Here is a 26,627-nt window from a genome sequence, read left to right on the forward strand (position 1 = left end):
AGGTTTTGACATAAGATGGCTACAGAATTTAGACAGGTGACATGTTGTAGGGGAATGTTTTTCACTGAACAATTGAAAAGCCCATCAGTAATCAGTAGCTTCTGCTTCTGGATCTTCTCACCATTTCATTTAATCAACACTACATAATCTTTTCCCCTGGTGACATCTGACTTATATCATCTTCATTGTACTATTGTTCCCGAGTGCTAATCAAATCATCACAAGTAGATGGAAGTCATCCTGATGGCCACGGGCACTTGACTGGTACAACATCTGTACATTTTGTGCAACCTTTGAGGGCTTTGTGTTACTTTGTTGGTCATAGTGGATGACTTTACAAAGACTTTAATGACTCTTGTGTGGTGATATACAACTTGAAGAGTCTTCTTACCACCACAGCTCTCTTCCCTTAATCTCCTCAGTTGCCATGACTTCATCTGCTTCCTTTACAATCACTTCCATTTCCAGTCTTTTTATCAAATTTTATAAATTTCACAGTTAAGAAATGCACACATTTGAAATTTTTCTTGAAGGAAGTACAGTACACATAGGCATATAAGTAATTGTGATTGTAGGTTAGTATTCTTGTATAGGTGTATTGTTCTATATTTTTCTACAAAAATTACTCAAATTCCATGAAATGATTTCTCACATTATCAAGTAAATAAATATCTTAAATGTTAAGTAAATATCTACTGATTGGATTGTAGTCTAAGAGTAAAGTTGATTTCAATCTAGATTAAAATTAGCATGTATCAATATCAGCTCTTATCACTTGAGACAGTAGTTAAACTGTCAGTGACCAATACCACTATCTTTGAAGTCTGGCTGTATTTGTTGGGCTCATAAAATATTAGTTGGCATTTTTGAAAAATCTAAATGTCCTTGAAATTATTTCAAATGCACAATTACCATTTATTTCTTCACCAGAAAAGCCAAAATGGACTTTTTAAATAAATGGCAACATTAGAATATTATGATGATCTTAGAAATGAACCAATCACTATTTTTAGGCAAACTCAAATAAACTGATATGGGTACAAAGGAATTCTTATGTACTTTAATTATTAATATTCGGCTCAATTTAAATTGTTTCCATTGTTGCTGTTGATAAAAGTTTGGATTTAAAAATATTACTATCAGTTAAAAGTCGTATGAGCTCAGCTCTAATTAAATATGTATACATGTGTATGTGGATGTGGGTGTGTGCATTCTTAATAAATGTGATATGCATTATGTGCATTATCAACCTAATTGGAATTTTGCAAAATAAAATATACATAATTATTTAATTTTTATATTTCAGATGCTTACGATATCACAACAATTGTTAGGTTCAAAAATATTGATGAAATTCTGGAAGAACATGATACAAACATTATTGGTAAGAAGATTTGTTTGTAAAAATTGAAACACAGGTTTTACTAAGCTATTAATAAATTTTGAACTTCTTGTGTTCCCAAGTAACCAAAAGTGGTAGGTAGGCCCAACGTTGGGCCAACTGTCCTGAAAATGGTTGGCCCACAGTTGACCCAATGTAAAAACATTCCTTTGGGCAATGGTAATTTTGGCTCAAGGTGTGGTTTCTATATTGAGCCTACGTATGGTTTTTAGATTGGCCCAACATACTGAAACCTAAAGAATGGATGGGTTTGTGTTCTGATATATACATAATTTATTGTGAAGCCAATAGCACAAATTATTTATGAAAATAAAAAAAAATACACTGCACTTTCTCAGTCACATGGTATCATTGTTTTCAAGGCACCATACCTTCAAGTGGTAGCCCAAAAACTTTCTTGGGTATACTTAGTTTTCCACCTTTCATGGAATTTGGTCTGCACATAACATTGTTTAACCACCTTCACAATAATACCTGTAAGAATGTTGTTGTTCTACTACAGCTAAAGAGATAAACAATAAGCAATTCCCAACACACCTTTCATCCATCTCAGCTGACAAAGGACTGGTGAGTTACTGCAAGTTAAAATTATATTCTACTTTCATTAAAAATATATTATATTTCCTGTATATGCTGTGACTGAAATATTCGAAAAGAGACACTATTACATGTAATTTATTTTACACTCTGGAATGTACAGTATAGTCCTGAAAGTTGTCCTAGCATGATAAAGTTGTTTTTAAAACTGATTTTGACTCATGTTTCCATGGCAACCACCATTGGCCCAACTTAAGACCAATGCCAATTTGCCAACCAATGTAAAGCCAACCTTTCCCACGTTAAAACTGATGTTGGCCTAACAGTTGTGGTTACTTGGGTTTTCAGTTTCCAAATATGAATTAATGTGATATACAGAGTAGTGTGCATGAATTTATATATTTCAATGATATTAAGAAAAGAAATTTAGTATAGCCTATAGCAAGTTTTCATTATCTTGCTCCTAGATTTTATACATGATGTAGAAACAACTCTAGCATACATATTTTACAGTCATTTCAAAAGGGAAATTTGTAAGTGTGGGTGATGTGGAATTCCATTCTTTGTTGCAAAATTTTGGCCTAGTGGAATGATATGAGTGGCTTGGGAGTAAAACTTGATAATGCGCACACTGTTCAAAATTGAGTTAACATTGAATTCAGTTGCTGCACATTCTCTAGTTGCTGTACAATAGTGAATGAAGTTTCTTCATTAGTTGGTGATGGTCACAAGCACACAGGAACATCTGGGTAAAAAAAAAGGTAAAGTGCTCCCCTGTGCATAGCACCACGCCATGAAGGCGTATAGGGGGTGTGGTGGTAACGCCCCACACTTTCTTGATCCGGTCGTGAGTGGGGTGATGTGATCAGCATCACGCCCCTGACCACCTTTACCCCCCAGGGTTTCCCCCAGGTACCCATGTTATTCGACGCTGGGTGGGGGAACATCTGGGTAATATAATATATACCACAATGTAATGGACGAACTTTCACCTGCATTTTTATTGGTTTCATACTTGTGTGCATTATCATGTTTTACTTCCAAATGATTCAAACAGTTCCTGGAATTTCAGGGTGTGTACCAGTCTGGAAAACCTGGAAGTCATGGAAATGTCAGGGAAATTTACTGTGTTTCTGGAAAAATCAAGATATTTGTAGTTGTGCACTAAAAGTAGGATATTGAACAAAGAAAGAAAGGGAAAACAAAAAGTTTTACATTTCTTGTGTACAAACTATAGTTTAGTTTAATATACTGAGCATTACCAATAGTTGCAGTGGAAATTGCATTGGTCTTTAACATGTAGAATTCTACTATAATAAGAGGCAATTGGCATTTACCACTTTCTTATTAAAATTTTAGGATTCTGTTTGGTTGATGCTATGAAGACTCATAAATATATAACTAAATTCTACTAAAATTATGTATTATTTATGCTATAGTTGTTACAGTTTTTTGTGTATACAATAGTTCCTTGTTTACCATTAGTCAATACATAAAAGTTTTCCACTAAAATATAGTGACTTCCTTATACACACATGTGTAAGCACATGAATTGCCCTAATGACTTGGTCTGAAGAAACTGGAAAAGTCAGAAAATTTTGTAAACTGTTGTCTGCTCAAATTGTCAATGACAATAGAATGTTTTGATTGTTATGAAGTGCTTGAAATGCAGTCCAACTGGTTTGCCACTGCATTCCCTTGACTCTAATTGAAAAATTCCATCAACATAGCTATTTGCATGAAATGTCTCTCAAATTTAGATTTGGTTTATGTTAACCCCTAGATTATTATAAAATGGAGCAAATAGAGTTTTTTTTAATAATATCGATGGGAAAACCAGCACAAGTCACTGAAACGGAACTGTCTGGGTCAAAATGGGATGTATGGTCAGCCTAAATATATACTATCTGATCAAAAGTATCTGGACATCCAATTGCAGTAGTGAACTGTAGCTTAATTCCAAATCAGTGCCTTTTCTGGCTATGACTCTTCAGGAATCAAATCATGGCTTGCTGTTCCACCAGAAACATTTAGATGCCTGGTGACTATTGTCCCTGAGAGATTTCAGCTGTGATCAAGGCAAAGGGTGAGCAAATGTCTCACGGGGAAGTGTGACTATGGTTGGTACTTTTGATCAGTTAGTGTACTTTCTATCAAGCATCTTTGTGAATACAAATTCAAACTTTAATATTCTCAATCACTTTCAGATACAGAGCAGAAAACTTTAACATGCACAGCATTAGAGGATGGATGCACTGGATGGAATACTACTAACTGGGATAATAAATGTCTTTTAGAAACATCAATCAAAGCACCAAATTTGTTTATAGGTAATATTTATTTCTAACTGGTCATTATATTGCAGAATAAGGGAATTTATTATGCCGGAATTGACTATTCTGGCAGGCATGTAAACACATGTCTATCTGCAATTAACATCCTATGTGAACGATATTTAAAACTACAGTCAACTCTCGATTCTACGACCCCGGGTATAACGACCCTCTCGAAGTAACGACCCTTTTCCCGGGAACCGTGAAAAATTTTGAAAAATTTAGAAAAATTTGAAAAAAAAAGAAGTTGAAAAATTGAAGGAAATCGGCCGAAAAATGCGTTGTTTTTTCCCCCACTCATTTCCTTCACGAGCGCTCTACCGCTCACAATTGGGTCTGAACTAAAAATAGGCACCACCACACCATGCTTGAGTGATATCCAATAGCACTTGACCTCTGGCCCCCCTCCCTCAAGCGCACCAATGTTACCCTGCACCCGATGGCTGCTACCCAACGCGCCAGGCTTGTTTTGCCACGCTTTCTCTTGGATACGCGAGAAGAGAAGATCGAATGTGCTTGGATGTTATTTTAAATCGACCTTTTGTTTCCTTGTCCTAAGAGCTGCTGAAAACTCGCGGGGAAGGGTGGGAGCAGCCCGAAATGACTGCTGGACTTGCAGTCTTTGCCAATGTGTATGGCAGGTCAAGCTCTTTCATCGATAAATACACCACCTTGAGAGATAAGATCGCAGGAATGTTCGAAAATACAGATGTGTGGCCCCTGGAAGTCTGTCAGTTCAGCAGGTTCCCGTGAGTGAGCAACTCTCGGCCTTGTAGCCGACAACTTCCGGTAACCGCTTTCATTCAAAATGTGTTCTTTGTTCCCTGCAACACTTCATAAAAAAGCGAAACTGTTAGAGATAATCAAAACCACATAGGTGAACTAAAGATCGTCAACCCGCTTAATGTGTTGACATTAAGGTTTCCACAAAAGTTTACTTCGATCTTACGTGCATCGCATCATAACTCCCGTTTCCCACTTCATATGTTTTCCTAATTGTGTCGATGTCGTAATATCTGCTAAAAAAGTGTTCCGTTGGCTTACTGCCTTCTCCCTCTTTTCCTGTCAGGAAACTTAAGGGGGGGGGGGGGTGCGATGCAGATTGTTTCAGCCACGATTTTGTTGCTGATGCGGGCTGATTCCAGGCGAGGGTGGAATCCATCCCTCTTCCTTTCCTTTGACGTCTAAAATGGGGCAACCAGTTCTGGATATATTCTTGAAAGCGAACAAAAACCATAGAACAAGTAAAACAAAAAGGGACCCCCCCCCCTTTCCCCAGCTCATTCTCCGCCACTGGTGTGCACGGCAATGTTGATAATTGCAGAATTCAGTTGTTTTTTTTAAATTTATTTATTATATATTTTTTTTAATGCTGTTGTCTGCATAGGAAATATTGCCCGTATTATTGTCTGTTGCGTGGTAAAACGGGTAAAACGTAAAGCAAGGGTCATTTCTTTCTTCTTTACACTGCTGTTAATCCGTCTTCGACAGTTGCGTTATCTTTAAAATGCTGGGACTTTTCTCTTCCGCCACCTGTTGCTCGAACTTCCAGCCGGTCTCTTTGTTTTTACGATGCAGCTGGCGCCAGTGTTTTGTCTAGCGTCTGCTAAGCTCTTGCTTGCAGATAACAGCGATGACTCATCCAGCGCGAAGAAAAAAGTTATTGTTTTGAATCTCGCAAAGCTGTTTTGATTTGACGATAACGACATTCGATCTCCAGAAAGCAAAACAAGTGTTAAAATAACTTCATGTTCTGCGCCTTCTGATAACCACAACTGTAAATTTAATTTACCTTTCTTCAGAACCATTCATGTGGAGGAAAAAAAAAAGTGTGTTCAATGTAGGAATGGTCGCTGAGACTGATTAAAAAGACATTATTCAAGGGGAAAACTTTTGGATGGGTGTTTGACATCGAGAATACTCCTAAATCCAACATTAAATCCTCGATTAACGTGAGAGTAAATAACGATCTACCATTTTGATATGTGAAAATGCGCAGTTTCATAAAGCTTGTTTTCAGTTCATTTTATGCTGATGGGCTAATCGGGACTAAATATACAGTTTAAAGTGAAATTCAATTCCAAACCCGAATGATTATTAACTGCCACTTGTTTAATGACCTGTCCTACAATAGGCTTTGGGTGAAAATAGATCGCAAGTTGCGCATTTCCTTTTTCACGCTGGATTACAATGCAAGTCAAGGAAGGAGTTTGGACTGCTCCCTTGAATGGGGAAGGAGGGTGAATGAAGTTGGTTGAAGCAAAGAAAAGTGACTTTTTTTTTACGATGCACAGCCGAAGCAGAATGAAAATTACAGCCCTGCCTTTATTTTTTTTGTCTGGTACCTAGAGAGGTTGTGTTGTTTCTCCCGAGAGATCTAATCTTACCAGTTAATCTTGTAACAGACAATGCTCCAGTAGACCCGTATAAAATCCAACATTCATTCTGCCCGATTATCTCCCGACTTTTGCTGGCACCAGTCTGACTGGTGTCAAGATTCTTCGAGTTTCGCTTGCAATAAGCGAGAGATTGTTTTCCTTTCCATAGGTCTCAGTGGAAACGGGTTTCTCATTAACTAGAATTGTAAGAATTTCCTGGAAAAGCAACGACTGTGCACAATTGAAACAAAGTAACATTATTTTAAATTCTCTTTTGTGAAAACTTTTTCATGTTCTATTTTCCTTCTCACAACACGCATCCTGTGCATAACAGGTTGTATAACTACCAGGATAAATGGTGTTACCATCTCCTAGGCATCTTTGTGTCCGTTTGAGCTCCCTTTAAGCTGAAAATTGGTGCAAATTACAATAACGACCCCTTCGAAATAACGACCCTTTTCCCGGGAACTGTGAAAGGTCGTTGAATCGAGAGTTGACTGTATTAACATGTAGTAGACCAAAATCAGAATATTTTGTATATGCTAATATAGTTGTCATAGTAAATTATAAACTTAGTAGTTTTTTTTTAATATTACATGTTTCCAATCACATATTGTATACAGAGATAACAAACAATTGCCCAACACAATGAAAATATTTCTTGATTTTTAATTTTCGCATCATCAGCTTCAGTGGGGGTAAACAGAAGAACAGGTGTACAGAGGGATGCATAAATATTTCCAAGCAAATTCTCCATCTGCATGTTCTCGCAACCAATGAAGGCATCAAGAATTGGTAGAGAATGCAGAACAAGCTGCCGACAGTTTCTGCAGCATCATATGTAAAAATCTATTCCTCAAACATACCTAGCATGCAAGAGAAAAGTTAATGAAAATAGTAATGGACAATTTGATGAGAAATTATTGTATATTCCACTGTACAGGAAGGAAGAATATATTTACAGGCTGCAGTGGAGGGAATTCAGATCTCATCCTCTCCTGAAAGAGTTTACAAGAACTAAATGTGAACAAGCTGCTTTGCTTAAAATTAAAATAAATGTTTTGAGCACTTGGGTACCAAAATAAAAACTTTTTCATCAATCAGGATGAATTAGTGTTGAATTGACTACATGTACAAAAATTAACTCATCATTATAATAGTTGGAACATTTGTTCACTAGGTGAAAGTAACCTTTTTAGTATGTTATAAAACTTGAATTTTTCTATTAAATTTACATTACTCTTCTGCACAGAATAACTTTGTTTATACAAGTTTCCATGATCTTAATCTTAATATATAGAGGAATGTAATCTTAATATATAGAGGAATGTACTCACTCACTGACCCATCAATGCACAGCTCAAACTCGACAAACCTATAAGGTTACGGGTGTCTTCCTATTATGACATGAGTAGGGCTGACCTGAACCGATACTTTGGACTGATACCAATACTCTTACTGATTGCCACCAATACCGTTGCTTGAAAATTGTAACAATTATCAGCGGCGGCTCAAGGGGTAGAGCCACCGTGCCATGGCACTACCCTCAGAAGGAATTCATATGTCGCCAAGTAAAGTTAAATGAATACATTGATAGTTTACAGACAAGGAGATTCGAATCTTGCAATCGGTCAAGCTGATGTGAGGACCGCCCCAACTTCCTCACTCCATCGCCAGCTGTTTTGTTCATACCCTCGCGACGCAACAGCCTAATCATGGACCTAACCAAGTTGACACACGTGCAGAGAGTTGAAGAAGTCTCAGCGAGAAAAAAGTGGCAGGGGGCGGTTTTAGCCCATAAGAAACCATGCCAGTCTTAGCCTGGCCTGGCGAGGGAACTTTCGCAGTGTTGACACGACACAGTTGCCACCTTCAGAAAAAAGTCGCTAAATACGACTGGTTTGTAAGACCCGTTGAGGAAGTAATTTCTGCCTACTTTTGGAGAAATGAACCTAATATTTTTCCAAAGTTAAATAAACATTTTTGATAATAGATAGATGCACCAAGAGGGCCATCCAGACTTTTTTAAAAATATCCTATGATGATGCAAGTTTTCTTTGGCATTTCGTCAATTTCTTTTCATAACAAAGATATTTTTGACATCCAGTTAGAATACGTGTGCATGGGGGAGGAGAAGGTGATAGGATTTGTTTTTCCTTTCCTCTTGTAATTGTTATATTTTTAGGGAAGTTTCCTGTAGTGTATAAAGATAGGTTAGTGAGTGAAGATGAATCAGATTAGTACGTTATTACTCAAACAAATGTTGTTTTCCATGTTACCAAATGAGGACAAACATCTTGGCTAGTGGCGCAACCTCAAGGAGGGGGTGGGGGGGGCATTGTGGAGTTTTTTTTTTCTATTTACTTGATCACTTTGGCACTAGCCATCGTAGTTGCCGCCAGCTGCCACTGACAATTATAAGTTGTTCAATATATTGATTAATATTAGTGCATGAGTATTTCGCTCCAATTATAAGTATCATTTTACCAGAGTTTTGCTTTAAAACATTAAAAAAATACATCAGAACATGACAATGCCTATTACATAATCACAAAATACAGTTTATTCACATAATATTGTTACAAAATCAATGAAAACTTAGAATTTAACAAAACTTCAAGGATAATTAGATTCCATGAAAAGTTTTACATGGCATTTTTGTGGATCCTGTGAAACTCTGGGAAAAAATGGATTTATTATTATGTGCTACTTATTCATCAGTCCCAACAACATGGCCTCAATTATATGATTTGGTTTTGCGTTTTCATAGAGTTGTTTGTAACAAATGAAAAGTAAACTTTTTTTCCTCCTACCTCATGATGGAGGCATCCCAAATGTAGACCCAGTTTGGTACATTTATATTTCCACAGTGCACTCCCTTCCCCTCAAATTCATAAGAAGTTTAAGGTTGCTTGTTAACCATGATATTGACTCGTTTGGATTCTAACAGTTCTTATCGGGGTGTGATCATTAAACATTTTAGTGTGATTTGTCTCTAGTAACTCTATTTTGTTTTCTTGATGTTATCTCAATGTATAGATTGGTTGCATTTTATTTTCACTGTGTCGTAATTAAAATTTTCTTAATTGAATTCTTTTAAGTCCTACATACTTTGTGGTGCATCTTCACTTTGCATACTGCAGAGATACACACATACACAATGGTCTGAGGTTCTGATAGGATTACATACTTCAAAGGAAGATACGATATCCAGATCATCAAAAATTTTTAGATCCAATAAAGATTCAGTTGTTTCAGTGATTCTTGTTGGTTTATCAATTAATTCTGTTAGGTCGGAGGACTATAATTTCATTGAAATATAAAGTTTCTTATTTGTGTATGATCAATATGTCACAATTTATATCATGAGAAATTTATCTACACAGACCTATAGGTATTCATAACAATTTCCTCAATGACAGACAAATTGGTATGCAGTATGCTCTAGCTGTAGGTGATAATACATGCAGACCTAAGTGTTAAAGTATTAATGTTAACCCTTAAACAGAAAAATTGGTCTGCGAGACCTTTAGTGTTTTGTGTTCTACAGTGTGGCAACCCCTCTCCACAGTATCTTATTATCAACCACTTGCCTACAATCTGCACATGTTACTGCTCAGTTTGTGAGTTGTTTTTTTTTACGAGAGACTTATTGTTGTTTGAAAACATGCAGGTCTAACAGACCGGGTGTTTCTCATTACGTATTCAATGCCAAGGTTGGAAGTGATTTACATAATACATTTTCTTTGTTTTGTTCCCATGTAATTTTAGTTTTCAATAAGTTTGAGTTATTAATCATTATTTTGCTCTTTTATTGTCTAAAAACACTAAAAAATGTAATAACAAATATTAAAAAATAAGGTCTCTCAGACCAGATGTTTCTAATTATGAAGTAAGTATCACATGTGCAATATCAAATGAGTAAAAGTTGGAAGTGATTTACATAATACATTTTCTCTGTTTTGTTCCCATGTCATTTTAGTTTTCAATAAATTTGAGTTATTAATCATAATTTTGCCCTTTTATTGTCTAAAAAACTTTAAAAATGTAATAATGAATATTAAAAAATAAGGTCTCTCAGACCAGATGTTTCTAATTATGAAGTAAAGACCTATGTTTATGTTTAAGGGTTAACATTATATTCATAAATATGGAGAAACGTACTCAATTTATCTGCGAAACTGTTTTTTCTTCTTTGTTCTATTAATTTCAGTGGCCACTGCCACCATCCTCATTGGAACTCGCTGTACTGTTGCTTGGTATGCATCTTTTGTTTGTAGTACAGTATTGATATTGATATTGATATTGATATTGATATGCTGATGGAATGCAGCTGTCTTTTATTTGAACTTTTTTTCACCAATGACAATTTTACCATATTGTGAGTAGATGTTTTTCCCTCCAAATTTCTACATCGTTTTCTTTAGAACTTCCAGCAGCGGAAAACATAGATCTCCATGGATGACAATACTGAAGTTTTTGTTTTTTTTGTTTTTTAAATCTGTTGGCGAGACTCCAGGATATACCAGTGAAATCAACAAGTTCCTCAATTATTCTGCGACGGTCTTTCAAGATCAATTCACAAATTCTCATGATGATTTCGGGAGGTCGAGGGTTGCACTGAGTGAAGTTGGTCTGGAATTGGCATTCCTGAATTGGGATAACCACTCTTATAGTTGTGTTTTCCTCAGAACAGCTTCATTGTAAGCTGTTTCAAGCATCAACTGTTTACTGTGTCATTTTCCCTAACAGAAAACAGAATTTCACAGCCACATATTGTTCAAACTTTTCAGCCATGACAAAAATCGACAAACAAGCGAGAGGCACTTAACAAAAAAAATTTACTACTTGGCACCAGAACTTCACTCGATGATGCTGGTCAGCCTACCCACTAGAGAATGATTCAACTTTATTTTTGGTCCCATTCCATATATATATATATATATTGTTGCAAGACAAGGGTGTCAACAAGGTATGAGGGATGTAGCAGGAAAACAATGTTTGCCTGGATTTTGCAGGTTGTGGATAGCCCTCCTTTGTTTGGTCAGAGGTAAGGAAAGCAGACGAGCAAAAGCACACTCACCCAATCAGGCAGCAACCCCTCTGTTATCTTGGACTTGGGTGACAATCACAGAACAAGTGAGACACTCGCCCCTGATAGCAGGAGCCAGCTGTCAGAACCTGAATGCTGGTACGCATTGGCTGTGTGGCCACGACAATGTTTGCACACTCCTGTTGTTTCTAAAAATCTGAGGTTACATCCAACTCACCACGTATCACATTTCTGATGAGCTTACAAGCTACCATGACACAACTTCCCTGTTTGATCAGGAAAAGCAACCCAGTAGTTACAAGCTGGATTCTGTATAGCCAGAGAAATTTTGTTGTGCTTGAGTTAAAATTGGTTTTAACTTCAAGCTTTTGATGCTTTACATATATATATATGGTGGCTAGTTGTGACAGTATTTAGCACTTCTGAATTACATATTATATATAAACAAATTGTATATAATCACACAATATATAGAAATGATGAAGGAGACAGTAAACCCCTACCACAGGAAAAGAAATATGTTGATATTTCGTGACCTAGGTCACATTGTCATCGGAGAAGAAAGAGGTGCACAGATTCATGAAGTATAGGAGCACAGAATACTAACTGTAGCATTGGTACAATATTGCCAGAGAAAGTTAGAAGATAGGAAACAAATGTAAGGTACTTTCACCAGTGTTTACTGCATAGGGTGGGTGGTATCGGTGAAGAGGGGAAAGGGTTATTGGTTGGCTAGGTTGAGTCTGGGGGTATAGTGGTTTACATGCCTGATATATAGGCCCTTTCCCATCGCCTGCGGAAAGATGTGTCTAAGGGGGGGGGGGGGGGTAAAAGATGGATTATGTCGACACGGACACTGTTGTTGAAGGTGGTGTTATGGCTGTTGGTGTGGATGGCAACTGTGAAATCGGAGTTTTGGGTGTAGGAGGGATGGTTATTGATCCTAAGGTCCAAGGGAGTGGAGGTTTCGCCAAGGTAGAAGTTGCCGCAGATTTGGCAGATGAGGGTGTAGATGAGGTTGGATGAGTGGCAGGTGCCCTTGGGGTGAAGGGTGAACTCACCTGCCATGGTGGGAATCTGGAGGGTGGGGGAGGTGTTAAGTATGGGGCAGGTCTTGAACCTGGGTTTATTGCACCTGTGAGCTGGCAGGGCTGGTGTGGAAGGGGTGGGAGTGTTTTGGACCAAGATGTTCTTCAGGTTGGGGTGAGGGGTGATGGAAGACGACCCTAGGTTTATCCTGAAAGATGTCCCTGGTGTCAGGATCACTGTGTAGGAGTGGAAGGAGGGAGTGGAGGGTATGTCTGATTTTTGTAAAGTGGGGGTGGTATTGGGTGATTAGAGCTGGAGGGTTGGTTTTGGGTTGTTTGGTGCAGTTGTGGGAGGTGGCTCTTGTGATTTGTTTGTTGATGAGGGTAGAGGGGTAGACATGGTTGGTTAGGGCTTGGTGCAGGCGTAGGTTGTAGTTTTGGCGGGATGAGGGGAATGAGTTAAGGTGTTGGCCTCTGAGGGCTAGGGAAAATGGGATGGCTTTTTTGGTGTGGTAGGGGTGTGAGCTGGAATAGTGGAGATACTGGAGGTGGTTGGTCGGTTTGATGTGTATGGATGTTTCCAAGTGGTCTCCACGATGTGGATGTCCACATCTAGGAAGGTCACTTTGGTCTTTGGAGTGGAACCAGGTGAATTTGAGGTTGGTGTAGTTGTTTAGTTGGTTTAGGAATGTAGTTAGGGAGGGTTTGCCATGTGTCCAGAGGAGGAAGATGTCATCAATAAATCTCAGCCAGAGGAGTGGTTTCAGTTGTTGGGAGTCAAGGAATTCCTATTCTAGCCTGCCCATGAACAGGTTGGCATAAGAGGGAGCCATATGGGTGCCCATAGCTGTGCCACGTATCTGTAGGTAATGCTGGTCTCCAAAGGAGAAGTTGTTGCAGGTAAGTACCAGGTTGGCTAGTTGTATCAGGAAGTGGGTGCTGGGATTGTGGGGTTTGGGTTGGCTGTTGAGGAACGATTCCGTGGCATGGAGGCCATGGGCATGGAGGATGTTGGTGTACAGGGAGGTGACATCAACTGCAGACATCAACTTCCCTCTACACCAACATCCCCATATGTGAGACAACTGGTTAGATACAGACCTGACAGGAAGGTAATGGGCTAAGAAACAATGATTGAGGAACAAGTAGACTTTATCAGTGTACACTTGGATTCCAACTAAAGTGTTGAGTTGGTGTGAGAAATTGAGAATGTGAATACGTATTAACAAAAGAAAACACTATTGGAAGATGATAGAATGGGGGTTCTATGGAATATATTATCATGTATATTATTCAATTAAAGAACTGAGGAGTACACAACATAAATTTTGCTTTGATATTATCACTGTGAACGTTTTGAATGCATTTGCTAGTGTAGAAAGTCTGTCCATGTAAATTATACTTACTGTTCTAGTGAGGTTATTGCGGTAATTCCCATTGTATTAAATACTTTCATTAAACTACTTTCTAGTTCATTTTAAGTGATTTTAGTTTGGTATATAATTAAACGTTAGAATCAAATTAGAATTACAAGTTAATCACATACATTGTTGTTTTTCAGATAAAAGGAGCGTTGTACTGCAAAATAACAAAACAGATCCCATATCATACCAGGGCCATGATCTTCTTGTCTTCAGTGGACAACATTTCGGAATATATCTTGGACAAGACACTGATATTATGTATTCTGACATGAACTTCATTTATGTCCATAATGGAGTAATAACTCTGTATAAGTGTTCCTGGAGTGAAAAAGCAGAGACAATTATATATGGTTCTTTTAAGAGAGCATGTACAAAATTGTGGACACAGGTAATTATGGATAATAATAAAATCCATTTCTAATTCTTATAATATTAACATATAGAGAAGACTGGTGTTCGTTGTGACAAAAAGAGGATATTTTTTTTCTTTTACTTAACATTTTCTTTATTTTCACCATGACTTTTTATATTTTTTTCGAGTTACAGCCTAAGGACAGTATTTGCAAAAAAGGAAGGAGAAGTGTTTTGTCACAACATGCCCTGGTGTGTGGCTAGTTGTGACATGCAAGGGGCAAGTTGAGACAGTATCTAGCTCTTCTCTAATTACATAGTATGGACAAATTGTATATCATCACTGTACAGCAAAAATAATTTCAATGTTTAGATACATTATTAATTACACCATTAGGATGAAAAGGTTGGCTCGCCATCTGATTTTCTAATTATTAATCAAGTGATATCTCTAACACCATGTCAGAAAAATTATGGTGTAGGTCTAGTCTAATATAAAAATGTAATAATCGTTAACAACATAATAATACTATTATATAATGAATTGTGAAATTCAAGATGCTTCATGTATCATAATCTGAGTCACAATTTTGATTGATATAAATAGGTTTACCCTCAGTACAAGCATCACATATCCACTGTTTACATTCAAGGCACTAGACCCACTCGTATCGAGATTTTGAATTGAAAAATGGTTCCGTACACACAAGTCAAAAACAATCATCATCATTATCTGAACTTTGCTAATTTTCATTACTCTTCCCCTTTTCAAATAAATAACTGTAATTTCACAAGATCCATATGTAGTTTTTCACTTCTAGCCCTTCTCACAACTTACCCCTTACTTTTGTCACAACTATCCCCATATGTACTTTTTCACTTCTAACCATTCAATCTCAACTTCAAGTAAGTTGAATCAAAACCTCTCACATACTGACTACAAATAATAGAATTGTCAGGATATATTACTGTTGTTTGAGGCTATATTGAAAATTGTAGAGAAGAAATAATATTTACCACAGAAATTGGGTGAAAAACATGCAAAAACAAAAAAAAACACAGAACTCTTCTCTGGCGAGAAGCACAAAACTGGCCAACAATGGATAAGAAATGCACATGCCAATGAGCCACCACTGTCAACAAAACTAATATCACTAATAGTTTCCACGGAACAGTGCTTGTCACAACCAACCCTGGTCTCCTCTACATATGCTTTTGTAGGGAGAGTTAGTGATATATCATGAAAGTCTAATTTTCAAATCCTCTCCAAAGAACTCGGTCAGGCAACCAGTTACCTCTGAACAACAGGCGTGAAGCAGAGATTTGAAGAAATCTAGATCAAGCGTGGTATTCCTGGTTTTGCTATTCATGTCAACAAGTAAATATGAGCAAAATCTGGAACAACGGCTGAGCAGAATGAAGGTGTAGAAAGGGACACTATTGATAGCAGGGCACATCAAGCTATCTCTGCCTTAGAGTGGTGCTAGTCACACCATCTCCATTCTGGCCAAGAAAGGGAACTTTCCACATTCCCTATGTGACTTCATGGCATGATGCAATGCACAACGGACAGCTTTGCCTTTGGCCTGCAAAAATTTATCATGTGTGATAAGTAGGGGGCATGCATATTTCATTTTTGATGAAAACACAAAATGTAAGAATGTTTTTGAGAGGTTTGTGGTGGATTTTGCTTCCATGTTTTGTCACAAAATTATGCGAAATGAAATGAAAAATGAAATAAATAAACTCTTAAACACAAAATTTAGGGTTTATTTATTATATTTGCTGTTGATATAAGAGAAGCAAAAATGGACTCCACTAGACAGGAAAAATCTTAACACTCTAATAATTGATTGACTGATTAATTTGCTTCATTTTACTTCACTTTTCGTACCACTTTTGGCTGGTTTGCAAAGATGGGGATGAGTGATGATAAGATAAAATTGATGAATGGACTGCTCTTTTTCTCTCTGTTTTATTTCTCCTCTCTCTTTCTCTCTCGTTAATTCACGTTAAATTGTGCGGCTGTGATTTCATTCTGAGATCTCATAGCAGCCTCACTCTACACGGACATTGAACCTCGCACGGCCACTGTCGCTAGCGTGGAATGCAGAGTCAGCTTTATGTCGCATAACCAAGTTGACACGGAGTGCTGACGCCGGTATCTTATCGGGCGTGTGTCCTCAACACATAAATGCAACAACGGTGAGATAAATAAGGAACTACAAAACCTCTTACAGTAAGTGTATATTAGGAATCGACATCCACTAAATTAATGAACTAGCCCAGTATTTCAGTGCATTTAACTTCCAAATAGCAAATTCTCCCCACACACTACAATAAAGCCTGATCTGGAAATCAGACAGGGAACTTGCGTCCGTGCAGACTAATCCAAGCAATCATTCACCCCAATCTAAACTCTCACCCCATCATACTCTCCCCTCAAGCTTAAAACAGTTCTGGATACCAGAATGGTTGTCCCTCCTGTACATAGCATTTCCTATAGTACTATCTATACGATAACTAAAACTAACCAATAAACTAACATAAACTAATCCATAACTACTATTAACAAGTTTAATTAACTACAAATCATACAAATGCACAGTAAATTTACAAGAAATCTTTAAGACTTGTTCCGGTCACCAGAACGGTCTATTAAAATAATACAAACTAAAAATTATTAAATGTAGCTATGTATAGAATCTCCATGTATTTTATTTTATTTTTTTGTAATTGTATTTTATGTATGAAAATAAAGATGAGAAGTAGTAGGATAAAAAGGCGGGGGAACCGTTTAAATTCAGGAAACTGACGTCCTGGTTTATTTAAAGGTACCAGGACATTGAGAGCATACCCTCGAAAGTACGCGGGTGGAGGCAGGCTACTTCGGGAGGTTTCCCCCTTTAGATATGTATATGTATATGTGTATGTATATGTGTATGAATATGTATGTGTGTATACATTCTAAAGGTCAATAAATATAGGTTCTCTTTCTCTCTCTCTCTCTCTCTCTCTCTCTCTCTCTCTATCTCTCTCTTGCTATCTCTCTTTTGAGAAAGATGAAAAGCAGGAAGCTTTGGCCTCCTTTTCTGTATGTACTCTTTCTGTCTCTTTATCACTACACTTTATCTTCACCTTGATAGAAAGAGAGAGATACGAAAATGCTCCTCTCTTTCTCCCTCCCACACCCCAGGTTTCTCATCTCCGCTCTTCAATAGAGAGCAGATGCACTTTTTCCTTTGTTCTTCCGAAAAGAAATGGAAATTATTTTCTTCCTTTTTGGAAGAGGAAAGGAGTGGCCCTCTCCATTTCCTTCTTTCCTCTTGCGACTTTTTGAAACTACTTCTTCTTACAAACATCCATGCCCAGGCCGGGATTTGAACCTGAAACCCATGGCATCAAACCATGGTGTGCTAACCACTCTGCCACAGGAGCCAGCTAATACTCTGAAAACTATGTAAATGTGCTATTAGAAGTGAAATGTTCATTTTGTGTAATAAGTATAGTTTGTGAATCAAATATGGGTTTTTATTCACCATAGTAACACTGTAATGCCATTTCTATATAATGCTTTTTAAATACAAGATATGCCAAGTTTTTGTATTGAAATCTTGATCTCTTATTCACCATAAATGTGTGGCTCTAGTGATCAGTTAACAATATTTACAAACAAAATGATAAGCATTGTGGTCAGCATAATGTGCTAAGCAGCCAGAGGACCCAACTTTGAAACCTGATCGTGAAGTCATGGATGCACCATCATGTATATCCCATCAGTGCACAATTCGTCCTCATCGATTAATACAAGATATAGAGATGAGATCTAAAATAACTTCAACAGAAAGAGAGAGAGAGATCTAGAGTGTCTGACATTAAGTGTCTGTCTCATATTGCAAATCTTGTCCCCTTCTTGGTTCCTTCTAAAAAATTCAAGACTAACCTGAGACTTGACTCATCTCAATACCATTCCTAGCCAGGAGGAATAAAGCTAAATATTATTTATACTGTTTAGGATCTATCAGTTTAGAGTTTTTAGTAGCCCTTTTATCTTGGACACCTCCTTCAAAAGTTTTCTGGACCCATCACTGGGTGCATGTGATAGAAGTTGCAAGATAGAATTCCAAGGAAAGGGGGCCTACAACTAACACAGTAGTTGATGCAGTGAAGAATAAACCACCCTTCATTTGTAGAAGAAAACAATGTAGTCTGCATGCTCTTCGAACATTATGTTACAAAATTCTCCATTTCTTTCTTAATTTTGATGATTTTTCTTCATTTCCACCAGTAAATGTGGAAGCTGCAGCTGCTGCTTAGGTATACAAAGTTGACCAAATGTACAAGTATAATTAATCACAACTTATACAGTGATTAATAATTATTAGAGCCCGGATTTATATGCGAAATGCATGTTTCATGTAGCATGCAAAAACTTATGGAAAATATTTTTTTCTTTCCAACGAACTTGTAAAGAGTCTTTTGAGACGCATATGATAGCGCATATAAGTGCATATTTTGAGTGAATTTTGTTGTGCATGCATATTTCTTAAACTTTGCAGGATAAGGCATATTTCGAATTTTATTGCTACATACTAGCATATTTCATAGTCTATCAAGAGAAAATAGCGTTGAGTTTGTCACCCACAATCGTTGGTAAATTCACTTTCGACTGCACGGCGATAACAGAATGGCGAACATACCAACACTATATTTTTTTTAAAGATTTTTTTCAGCATTTTATGTAGCGCTTTTTAAACAACAGCGATCTAGCGCCTTCTGATGCTTTTACAACTGTCAACTAGTGCGAAGCCTTTCTCGCTACTTGGCAACTATTTTGAAAGTGTTTCTGCTGTCAGTATCAAAGGAGTTCAAGAACGTGTAAATGTTATTTTGTGTTCTGTTAAACATGCCACCTGAAAAATCCAGTAAGGCGGTATTGTTGCATAAACACGTACAATAATTTGGAAGTGGTGTATTCACAGAAGATGGGTCAGTTTTGTTCTGTGTGGTGTACGAAAAAAGTTTTAGCAGAGAAGAAATTTCAAGTTACTCAACATGTCAATACAGCAAGACACAGGGAAGCCCTTCAGAGAAGATCGCGCAGCAAACAGCAACTGCTTACTACCGCGTCCACTAATTCAAGATCTGAATGCACAGTAAGTGATACATTGTATGTAGATCTGTGTTCTGCGTTTGTGAGTGCTAATATTCCTTTGTGGAAACTGAGCAATGCCCATCTACGAGGTTTCCTTGAAAAGTACACGGGAAAGAAAGTGCCAGTTGAATCAACGCTACGTAAAAACTATGTGCCTGTTTGTTTTAATAAGGTCATGGGAGAAATTCGGGAAGCGTTGAAGCACGAGAAAATATGGGTGTCTATCGATGAGACTATTGACGCGGCAGGACGTTGTGTTTGCAATGCTGTTGTTGGTGCAATGAAGGCGAGTGGTAAACCCTACTTACTGAATATCGAGGTGTTTGGGAAAGTGAATCATTCCACAATTGTCAAATTATTTAACGATTCGTCAACTTTGTTGTGGCCAGATCACATCCAGTATGACAATGTGTTACTGTTTGTTACTGACGCGGCCCCGTACATTGTCAAAGCAGCATCTGGTTTGAAAGTGTTGTATCCTAAATTAGTCCATCTGACTTGTCTTGCACACGGTCTTCATCGCGTAGCAGAAATAATCAGATACCAATACCCGGAAGTAGATGCACTAGTATCAAATGTAAAGAAAGTATTTGTGAAAGCTCCTTCGCGAGTACGTCTCTTTCGCGAACTGGCGAAAAATGTTCCGTTACCTCTGCAACCGGTATTAACACGATGGGGCTCGTGGCTAGAAGCTCTGTCGTATTATGCAGAAAAATTCAATGAAGTGAAGGCAGTCATACTCACTAAAACCAGAAGATGCAGCCGCTATTTGTGTGTCACAGAAATGTTTCTGTAGAAGTGTGCAATTATTACACACTTAGAGTCCCGTAATAGCTAATCCTTTGCAGCATTCACTGTCCTTGTTGGGCAAAGTATCGCAAACTTTGTCCAGTGAAACTCACGATGTTGACAAAATAGCGTCAGAAAAACTTCGCCAAGTATTAGACAAAAATCCCGGGTACAGAACAATCTGTGACATTGGAAATGTACTGAATGGTGAAAATGTGGACTTTGAAGAGGATATAACACAGGAGGAAGTTTGGTGTTTCTCACATGCTCCAGTGACTTCTGCTGATGTAGAAAGGAACTTCTGGATCTACAAAACGTTTCTCACTGATAAACGCAGAGGGTTTATAGAAGAAAACCTAAGAAAGACGTTCATAGTTCATTGCAACAGAGGCCATTAAGGTAAGATGTTTGGAAAAAAAATTAATTGTATATTGTTCATGCATATCTTAGTGCATATTTTTGATATTTTTTTTAAGGTAAGATGTTTGGGGGAAAAAATTGTATATTGTTCATGCATATCTTAGTGCATATTTTTGATATTTTTCGTGCATATTTGCATGCATATTTTGCTGTTTGTTTGTGCATGGAAATCCGGGCTCTAATAATTATATAATATAATCATGAGATATGGAGAGGCAAATTACTTAAGAAGCACTTTCTGTTATTTTTCTACTTGCGGGTCCAAAAATCTCCTACCTGTGTAAGGTGAACTTGGCTCCAGCAAATTCAAGATGGCATTTTCTAATTTTCATTTCAATTTGTTACTTTACATTGATTTTTCTATCTCTTGGGTTAAATGTGACTATCAGGATGAATGAAGACCTGAAGAAATAGTGATGAGATAAACACGATACACCCTGACCAGTGTCAGGAACTGAGATGTCTGGTTTTGTAGCATTTTATGCTCATGTTCAGGAGTGGAATGCCTTGAAGAAAGAAAGAAAAAACCTGTAAAACTTGGCTGAAACAAAAGCAACATTTTACTGTACATAAAAAAAGCAGTGCTTAGGTCTTATCAAAAACTAAAATTAGTTAAATAAATCAGTAAATTTAAAATTAAACTTCATTGTGCAACAGTCCTTTGAGGGACAATGCCTACGAGGTAGTTTTTCATTTGGTGACACATTGTCATTATGTTGAATCTCATCTTGGTTCAAGAGCTGAAATCACCTCAGTTGTCCACACGATGTTGGGTTAGTACAAAAATTTAGGAGCTCCTACCAGGGATTGAATCTTGAACCTATTGTTCCAAAGACGAGAGTATATCTAGTGCAATTACAAATAAGATTGATTTTAAAAAATTAGACGTGTATATAAAATATCATATTGGTCATCATCATTCTCCAAGTGTACTGTACAATGACATGCCACAAGAGACTCAGGCCTCTCCAATAGAGTAGTGGTTAAAACAGTCACCTTGCAATAAAAGGTACCAAATTCGATTCTGATATTAACTAAATACGAGGTGCTTAGCTTGAACCGATTGCACAAACATTTCATGTGCATAATCTCGCTATTACCATACTCCTGACCTCTACAATCCATTATATCCAAAACCATGGAAGATGTTTTCCAGTGCATGCACCAACATCCAAAAATGTATCATATTTCCTCAGTTTTCTTCAGAGCAATCTATAAATATGAGGTAAAGGTAAGGGTAATGCACCATGCCATGAAGGCACATTTTAGGGGATGTGGCCCCACATAATCAGCCATTGGAGGTGATGTGATAAGCACCACACTCCAGCCACCTTTACCCCCAAGGGTTTCCCACAGGTACCCATTGATTTGAGGCTATGTGAGCCTCTGTATGTGGGGTCAACGATGGAAAAATTACGACCAAAGATCACCCACTCTGGGAAAAGAAACCCGGTCTCCTGCATTGCAGTTAGATGCCCTACCATCTAAACCACCTTGGATCTCTCTATAAATCTGAGGACATTGTTCTTGGTGGCCAAAATTTAACATAACACAGAATAGACAAGGATTTTTAAAGACTCTCTAGAGTTGTTTTCATTACTCTCGACATCATTAACTGAAAGAGTCTATTCTGAATATGGTTTCCCGAATAATGGTCTCTGATTGTAAAGTTTACATTTATCATCATCCTTTGCTGTTTCCTGCCTGTGGTCTTCCACCACTCTTCTCTTTCCATTGTATTCCAATCTTCCCCTCTTCTCCTAACACTCTCCGCTATCTGCTCTCTCCACCGACATCTTGGTCTCCCCCTTGGCCTTATTCCCACTCCTTGTTCCTTGTAAGCTTTTACTGGTAGTCTTTTCTGCATCCATTCTCTTCATGTGTCCGAATCATCTCATCTGTGTGATCTATCCTGTCCTGAAGCTTCACCACACCCACTGTCTGTGGGATCTCCTCATTCCTTATTCTACCCCTTCTAGTCTTCCCCAATATACTCCTTAAAAATTTCATCTCCACTGCCTGCATCTTTCTTTTGTCTCTCTCTGTCATTGTCCAAGTCTCTGCTCTGTACGTAATTATTGGCACATAATATGTGTTATATATTACCTTCTTGCAATTCATACGTACATCCCTGTTCCATATTAATCTTTGAATGCTTTAATATAGTCCACCCAGAGAGCTGCACATCAGCCAGATTCCCTTACTAGGCCTGCTTGCCTGACGAGCTGGCAGGTAAAACTATAGGCCTGGGTTTTGAACCATGAAGCATTGAAAGCCCACAGTTTACTGACAGGTCTTGCAAGACCCAGCTCGCTTATCTTCATCGAACGCTTATTCCGGTTTTGCACCGTCTCTAGATACATGAGTCATGCAGTCACTGTTGCCAACTTATAGATTCTAAACTGTTTTAGGAGCACTTGAAATGTTCATCACATTTGTTAATTTGAAATTGCAGAGATTTATTCTGTGGTAGAAAACATTTCTATCACTCATACCCAGTGGCGGCGATTGGGTTCCAAAACTAGGGGGGCAAATATAGTTTAATTTCCCTTGGTACATAAGGATAGCATGGTGCAAAAATAAATTGGCAAAAAGTGTGGGGGCAACTGCTTCCTCTCGCCCCCGCCCCTAATTGCTGCCACTGCTGGCACCTGTAGGAGTACGAACCAAGTTCCACAAAAAGTGCCATCATAAATATTTTGGAACTTTGTGTGACTGGTGGTTGTTCTACATTAAACATTTGGGGGGCTCCTCTATTGCACAGTGGTATCATTGTTGTCTTGGAATCAAGAGGTCTCGGGTTCGATACCCGGTGGAGGCACATGGTGGTTCAGATTCAGTGACGTGCGGTGACGTCAACACTTGGGGTAGCAATGAGTGGTGTGCTCAATGGGAGTTGGTGTGGGTCATAATTCCCCTGTTTTATGGCCCAGTATTCCAAAAAGAAGAACGTCAAAGACAGGAAAAATTGGAAAGTTAGGAATGATTACAAAAAATTGTACACGTAACTCCCACCCACCTTTGAATATCAAAAACGATTTTGATTTTACTACTGAGCCAAAGATGCCAGGTTTGACTCTCGCCTTGGCAATGGGTGCTCTTTGTGTGTCTCTTCATCAATTTTATTGTATCATCTTCGCAATTAACCAAAAATGGCAGAAAATGAAGTAAAATAAACCAAATCAAACACTCTATCAATTAATGATTTGATTTGATTCACTTTTTTTACACATTTGGTTAATCACAAAGATGAGACGACAAAATTAATGAAGGAACAAACACAAAGAACACCCATGTCCAGGTAGGGGTTCGAACCAGGAACTCCTGGTGTCGTAGCATGCTGTGGTAACCACTCCCCCACGGTTGGTTGATTTGATGGTTGATTTGATGTTTTAAGTCCACTTTATACACAGAAAGGTTAATTGGGACTAGAACTATAGTTTAATGGGGGATCCGATTCAACAAAGATGAGAGGAAGTCCCTAACCATTCAGATACGCTGGTATCGGTAAAGCAAACTGCATTTTTCCTGAGTAGTTTTTTCAAAAAATTTGCATTGCTTGATTTCCCTAATTTCCCCATCTCACGATCTCGTTACTGAAGGATCCGGGCTCGAGCCCTGGCCATTGCATGAGTGTTTCTTTGCAACCACTCTTCACCTGTTTAATTTAATCAACGTTCATTGTCATGGCAGAAATTAGGTAAAGCGATGGAAGAGAGAAGAAAATACAAATAATTTACACCAGTGCATCTGCAGGGCACTGTGAACTCAGAAGCCTAGAATTCTCTGTTTATGATTGTCCCTCACGACTTTCATAAGCTCTTAGCTACTTTTTGCGATTAAATCTATACAGCTAGAAAAACTGATGGGGGATAAACAGGTAACAAAACACATCTTTAAACACACCTTTTTCTACTTTCTTCAATTATATTCATTTGGCTTTTTGAGTTCTGGGATACATTTTTCATTTCTAATTTTTTCATTATTCACTGCAGGCAGAGTACAACACATAGGAACTAGAATGCATGCTTGTCACGAAAGCTGATTTCTGGGCAGCTAATGACACTTTTACTTCACAACATCTTACCATTCCATGTTCAAAAGTGAGATTACTGAGTACACTAAATTTGGGCTGTGTCATACCATTCTACACTACATTCCAGGGGCTATTCCTAAGTTTCAATTTTGAGGAAGATAGTTCATTTTTTGTGCTTGTTACTTGAAGAGTAAGAAACAAACAGAAGGTGGTACAAGATAATCATAATCATAATCATAATCTTTATTCATCCATTGACCCATTTTTGCATGGGTATGGATTTCGTCCAGATACAGTACATGAAAATATAAGATACAGTACATGAAAATATAAGGTATGGTATACAAGCAATTACAGTATAAGAATAAAAGATTTTTACATGCTGCACATATGTGATAAAACATAAAAAAAAATTTTACATTACATTCACAATTTAAAAACAATGATAAGCATATATACCTGTATAATATATATATATATATTGTATAAAATATGTGTATGACTTTTTTCTTTAAAAAAAATAGAGTTACATTGTTCCTTCTATGGTATTATTACATTTCAATGTCTACTCTATATATGTAGCCAATCTAATTTACGGTTCATTAATATCATACACGCGGTCCCTGTGAGTGAGTGGTTAGCACCTCGTGCTGCGACGCCAAGGGTCCCAGGTTCGATTCCCGCTCGAGTTTGGTTGTTTGTGAATGTCCACTCATCAATTTCATCATTTCATAACTCATCCCCTCCCCATCTTCGCAAATTAGCCGAGAGGCACAAAAAGCAAAGTAAAATAACCTAAATCAATCAATTAATATCATACAGAGCTCTGTCTGTGAGGTATTTTTAATTAGCTGCAATTTTATTCTTTAAGGGAGTGATTTTTTTTAGCCAAGGGGGAAGGTTGTTGTGGAATTTTATACCTGCAGAATGTGGTGATCTGTCTGTCAGAGTTAATCTGTTAGTCTGGATATGGAAGTTTTGTCTTTGTCTTGTATTATGTTCATGAATTTCTTCATTTCTTAATTGGGTCTTGTCATTAAGTACATAGATAGTAGATTTATAAACATAGAGCGAGTATACAGTCATAATTTTGTTATCGCGAAAGGCAATTCTGCATGTGGATCTGGATGGTATTTTGCATATGTCTTACAGCCCTCTTCTGTAGTGTGAACACTCTTTTTGTATGTATGTGAGCTGCCCCTCCCCAAGCTGTAATACAGTTTTTCTAAGTGATTATAAATAAGACCATAATACAGGTTCATATTGATTTCATTTATATTATATTGTGAAAGGATTTTCAATAGATAAAGATTTTTTGTGAGTTTATCACAGATATAGTCAATATGACATGCCCAATTTAATTTTATCATCGATGATCAATCCTAGGAATTTTACTTGGTTAGCATACTATATTTCATTTTCATCTAAGTAAACCGTCATGTTATCTAACTTCTTCTTGTTGCCAGGGTTAAAAATCATGAAATTTGTTTTTTGATGGTTTACATTTAGGCTATTAGTGTTCAAGTACTGTGATATTTGATTAATTGAGATGTAAGTTTGGATTCCTAATTGCTCTTTTGTTATTGCCCTACATATTGTGTTAGTGTAATCTGGTTAGGTGTTAGTTTGAGTCATTTTGTTCTTCGGTATGTCATTGATGTAAAGGATGAATAATAATGGGCAAAGTATAGATCCTTGAGGGACTCCTATCTTTGACGATT

General features: G+C 37.5%; 1 protein-coding gene across 1 annotated transcript in view; it reads left to right on the plus strand.

Annotated features, from left to right (window-relative positions):
* Positions 1-26,627, plus strand: part of LOC145979775 (uncharacterized) — a 240,510-nt gene that overhangs the window by 42,319 nt on the left and 171,564 nt on the right. The window contains exons 3-5 of the mRNA XM_083112754.1: positions 1,307-1,384; positions 4,147-4,269; positions 14,293-14,543. Of these exons, the coding sequence (XP_082968880.1) occupies positions 1,307-1,384; positions 4,147-4,269; positions 14,293-14,543 (452 nt within the window). The remainder of the gene's footprint in view (positions 1-1,306; positions 1,385-4,146; positions 4,270-14,292; positions 14,544-26,627) is intronic.

Source organism: Lepisma saccharinum, chromosome 26 (genome assembly GCF_977018435.1).
Source record: "Lepisma saccharinum chromosome 26, izLepSacc3.1, whole genome shotgun sequence".
Taxonomy (NCBI): Eukaryota; Metazoa; Arthropoda; class Insecta; order Zygentoma; family Lepismatidae; genus Lepisma; species Lepisma saccharinum.